Source organism: Trachymyrmex cornetzi, unplaced genomic scaffold (genome assembly GCF_001594075.2).
Source record: "Trachymyrmex cornetzi isolate Tcor2-1 unplaced genomic scaffold, Tcor1.1 scaffold422, whole genome shotgun sequence".
In the NCBI taxonomy this organism is placed as follows: Eukaryota; Metazoa; Arthropoda; class Insecta; order Hymenoptera; family Formicidae; genus Trachymyrmex; species Trachymyrmex cornetzi.
Genome location: NW_017298983.1, coordinates 1,161,046 through 1,164,859, shown reverse-complemented (window position 1 = coordinate 1,164,859; position 3,814 = coordinate 1,161,046). Strand labels below are relative to the sequence as shown.

At 30.5% G+C, this 3,814-nt stretch overlaps 1 protein-coding gene across 1 annotated transcript; it reads left to right on the top strand.

The window, feature by feature from the left end:
- The first annotated feature begins 1,563 nt into the window (after positions 1–1,563).
- LOC108764419 (putative gustatory receptor 28a) lies at positions 1,564–3,319 on the top strand. The gene is made up of 4 exons (XM_018512667.1): positions 1,564–2,802; positions 2,932–3,000; positions 3,077–3,166; positions 3,248–3,319. The coding sequence occupies exons 1-4, from the start codon at positions 1,564–1,566 to the stop codon at positions 3,317–3,319; spliced, it is 1,470 nt and encodes a 489-aa protein (XP_018368169.1).
- The last annotated feature ends 495 nt before the right edge of the window (positions 3,320–3,814 follow it).

Here is a 3,814-nt window from a genome sequence, read left to right as displayed (position 1 = left end):
TCTCTTTTATATATATATATATATATATATATATATATATATATATAATATATCTTATATATATTACATCGGTTAAATGGCAATTTATGAGATAAGAGATTGCAGAGTAAAAACTCTAAAGATGAAAGTTTTGAAACGATTGAATAAAGAAACTTATACATTGTATTAGAATATGTTTGTTTTTGCTATCTTCTTGTTAAACGGAAGTTTCGGTTGAGGCAATACCATTTGCTTTTAAAGGACTGATGCTTTCCTTATCGTATTAAATCTACCTAAAATATCGAATTGAGTATATATTAATGTATATATTAAGTATATATTAATGTAAAGTAGCCACGGTAGTGTGTCGCTGCACGTAGCTTAGCGCCGAGACGCTACCAGTGTCTCCAGATTCTTTTAAGTTATTTCTTACGACTTCTTTTAATAAACTTCTTTCAATAATTTTCCTTATATGCTTTTCCTAAAAAAGAGAGCAAAATGTAAAATATTGAATTGCGTTTACTAATTATGGTTTCCGATGGTTTCACAAATACGACTTTAGATGAATAAACTTGAAGTAATATAAAGTTCTTTTTTTGACATAAAAGAAATATTTCATGTAACTGCGAACCGTGCATGAAATGTATGCTCTCATTATTTTAAAAGAAGTTTGCTAAAGCGATAGAAGTTAATTTAATGCTAAAATGTCTTTACATAATCCATAAGAACTCCAAATGATGATAATAATGTTGACATTGGTGATTATATAATATTGACATTGATGACTATACTACAATGCAGAATTATTATTTTGAGTCATATATTCGCGCTATAATTAACTAGCATTACAGTTGAAGAAATTACGAAGAACGTATTATCGTGTATGTATATCATGTCATATATACAGATGATAAATATTTTAGTGAATATTATTATAACAATAATATCGTATAATACAATCGGCTATTTCCATCGCGCAGGATCCGTGTCGACTGAAACAATCTAAATTATCGATTTTATGCGTTTATGCTCTTATCACGTGTTTATAACTTTTACAAATTTAATATTTAATAATGTTTTGCAGACGTGATGCTTGCGAGAAAGGTATTTGCATCGCTATTCAGCTCAGTGTTACTTTGTAAGAATTATAAAGCACAACGTCAATCTGGAGACACTGGTGGTAGTGTCTCGGCGTTAAGGTATTAGAATATACGTGAATATTTATTGGATTCGCAATTAGTTGTATATGATGTTCAAACGGTCGTAATCAATTTGGATACAAAGCAATTGGATAGACATTGATAAGATAAAACGGACGCCTCTTAAATTATCAATTTATGAATGATTTATGAGTAAAACGTTTCAGTAAAGAAGACTTTAAAGTATACAAATTTAAAAAAATCTTTATATACAAATGACTTGAAAAAAAATATTAAGAAGATTGAAATGAAAATTTCCTAAAGAAAATACTTATAAATCACGAAACAGAAGGTAATATGGATAAATTGACAAGACCAAATGAAGAAAAGAAGAAGATATTAACTTAGAATTAAAAAATTATGGAAAAAGATAGTCATTGAAAAAATGTCTTCGATCAAGAATTCAGCTTTCATGGACATCGATAAAATCTCCAATTCCTTTAGAAATATAGATAAAGAAAATTTTATTACGGAAGAAAATAGTGAACAGATAGCGAACAAAAAAAAATCAGAGTTACATCAAGATTTATTTTGGATGTTCAGAATATTGATAATGTTCTTTAAGCTTATCGGTCTCGCTACATTTGGCCACCGAATCGTCATATACAAAAAGAGAACGTCATACACATTTCAATATTCCAAATTAGGAATCGTTTACAATGTTGTGCTGAGTAGCTTAATGATAGCTTCGAACTATATGTCTATACCATTCAGACTTAATTGGGAGTACAAGATCAAGACGAATTTGTCTGTAGGCATCGCAGTTCTACAAACTGTACTTGGTACTCTGGTGATCTGCGTGACTTTGATTAGCTACTGCATCAACCAGAAGTCTTATATGTCTATACCATTCAGACTTAATTGGGAGTACAAGATCAAGACGAATTTGTCTGTAGGCATTGCAGTTCTACAAACTGTACTTGGTACTCTGGTGACCTGCGTGACTTTGATTAGCTACTGCATCAACCAGAAGTCTTTGATGCGGATCGCCAATCGATTAATCACCATCGAGCACGAGATAGATCGTCTGTATGATCTATATTATCCACTACGACGACAGCGTATTCTCTGCACTATGATTATCATTTGCATCTTGAAGATTTGCCTTATGACACTTCTCCTGTTCACTGAGATTCTAACCATTAATACAGGCCCAGTCTCATGGCTGACAGACGTTCTGCCGACATTTCACGTGAGTTGGCTACTGATACAGTACTTCCTGTTGGTGACGGTCATTCAGACAGATTTCGCTAATGTGAATCGAGCGATACAAAGCCTCACCAGGATCAATACACCTGATCTTCGACTGCAGTCTCTTTATCAAACGCGTCGTATCGTTGTCAATAATTCGACCGTTCATCAACTGTTGCAACTGCGGGATGTGCATTGTCATCTCTGTGAAATCTCTGAGGATGTGTCAAGTTTCTATTCACTACCACTACTATTCGGCATCGTTTTTCTCTTTCTGACACTCATATATAATGGTTACTATTTTCTCTCGTTTCTAATGACTGATCATATCTTAAATTATTTTTATAATATTATTAATGTCATCGTCTGGATAATATGTGTGATATATCCCATCTCTCTCCTCACCAATAGAATTACCAGGATTTTAATCGAGGTAGGAAAATCAGTATAATAAGATCGCATTTTAATCAGATCGTTCTAATCGCGATGGAACAAAATATTTTTATCAATAAATAAAATCCCAAATATTTTACGAAATATTTTAATTACAAATTTATTGTAGATAAAGAAAACAGGCAATATAGTGCATGATCTTTTAAACCGTGCAATCGGGAAAGAGATAAAAGCAGAGGTAAAAAACAAAGTTAGATAATATTTTCTCAGAAATGGTACTCATCGTAACGATATTTATCATAGATAAGTTACAGCTCAAGAAATTTTCGCTTCAATTGCTACATCGCAAAATACAGTTTACAGCTAACGGATATTTTACGCTCGATAATACTTTTCTGCATTCGGTGAGAATAATTAGAATGTTCTGTAAGTAATTTAATATAAATTAACTTTTTTTAATTAATAATTTTGATTATTTCTTTCAGTTAATTGGCACAGTGGTGACATATTTGGTAATACTTGTGCAATTTCAAATGGGAAGCAGAATAATAAATTAAAGATAAGAAAAAACATAATGAGAAATATCGAAGCCTTTTAAATTGGGATTTAAAATTCAATTAAATAAAATTAAATATAATTAATAAACACGCAGAATTGCAGTTCTGAAACTTCTTATTGTAACTTCCTAATACATACAATCAGTTCTGATTTGTAAAATTAGAAAACAAAAAATGTAAATATATATATTATATTGAAATTAATATTGTTAATTAATTTATTTAACAATTAAATTGAATAAGACTCGATAGAATAAATCAATTAATAATATTAATTTTACTTAAGTAAAAAATTATTGAAAATCAATATTCGGTGATTTTTAGTAATTAATATCTTATTAACTATTGCGAAAATTGCAAAATGGTAGAGAACTTTTCGACTCAATTTGGTCCTCTCTATACCAGCATATGAAATATTTGGCGAATATTCTGGAACACTCTGTATAGGCACACATTTTTCCATGTATTTTGTAATGGGAAACAGTAAATCTCTCA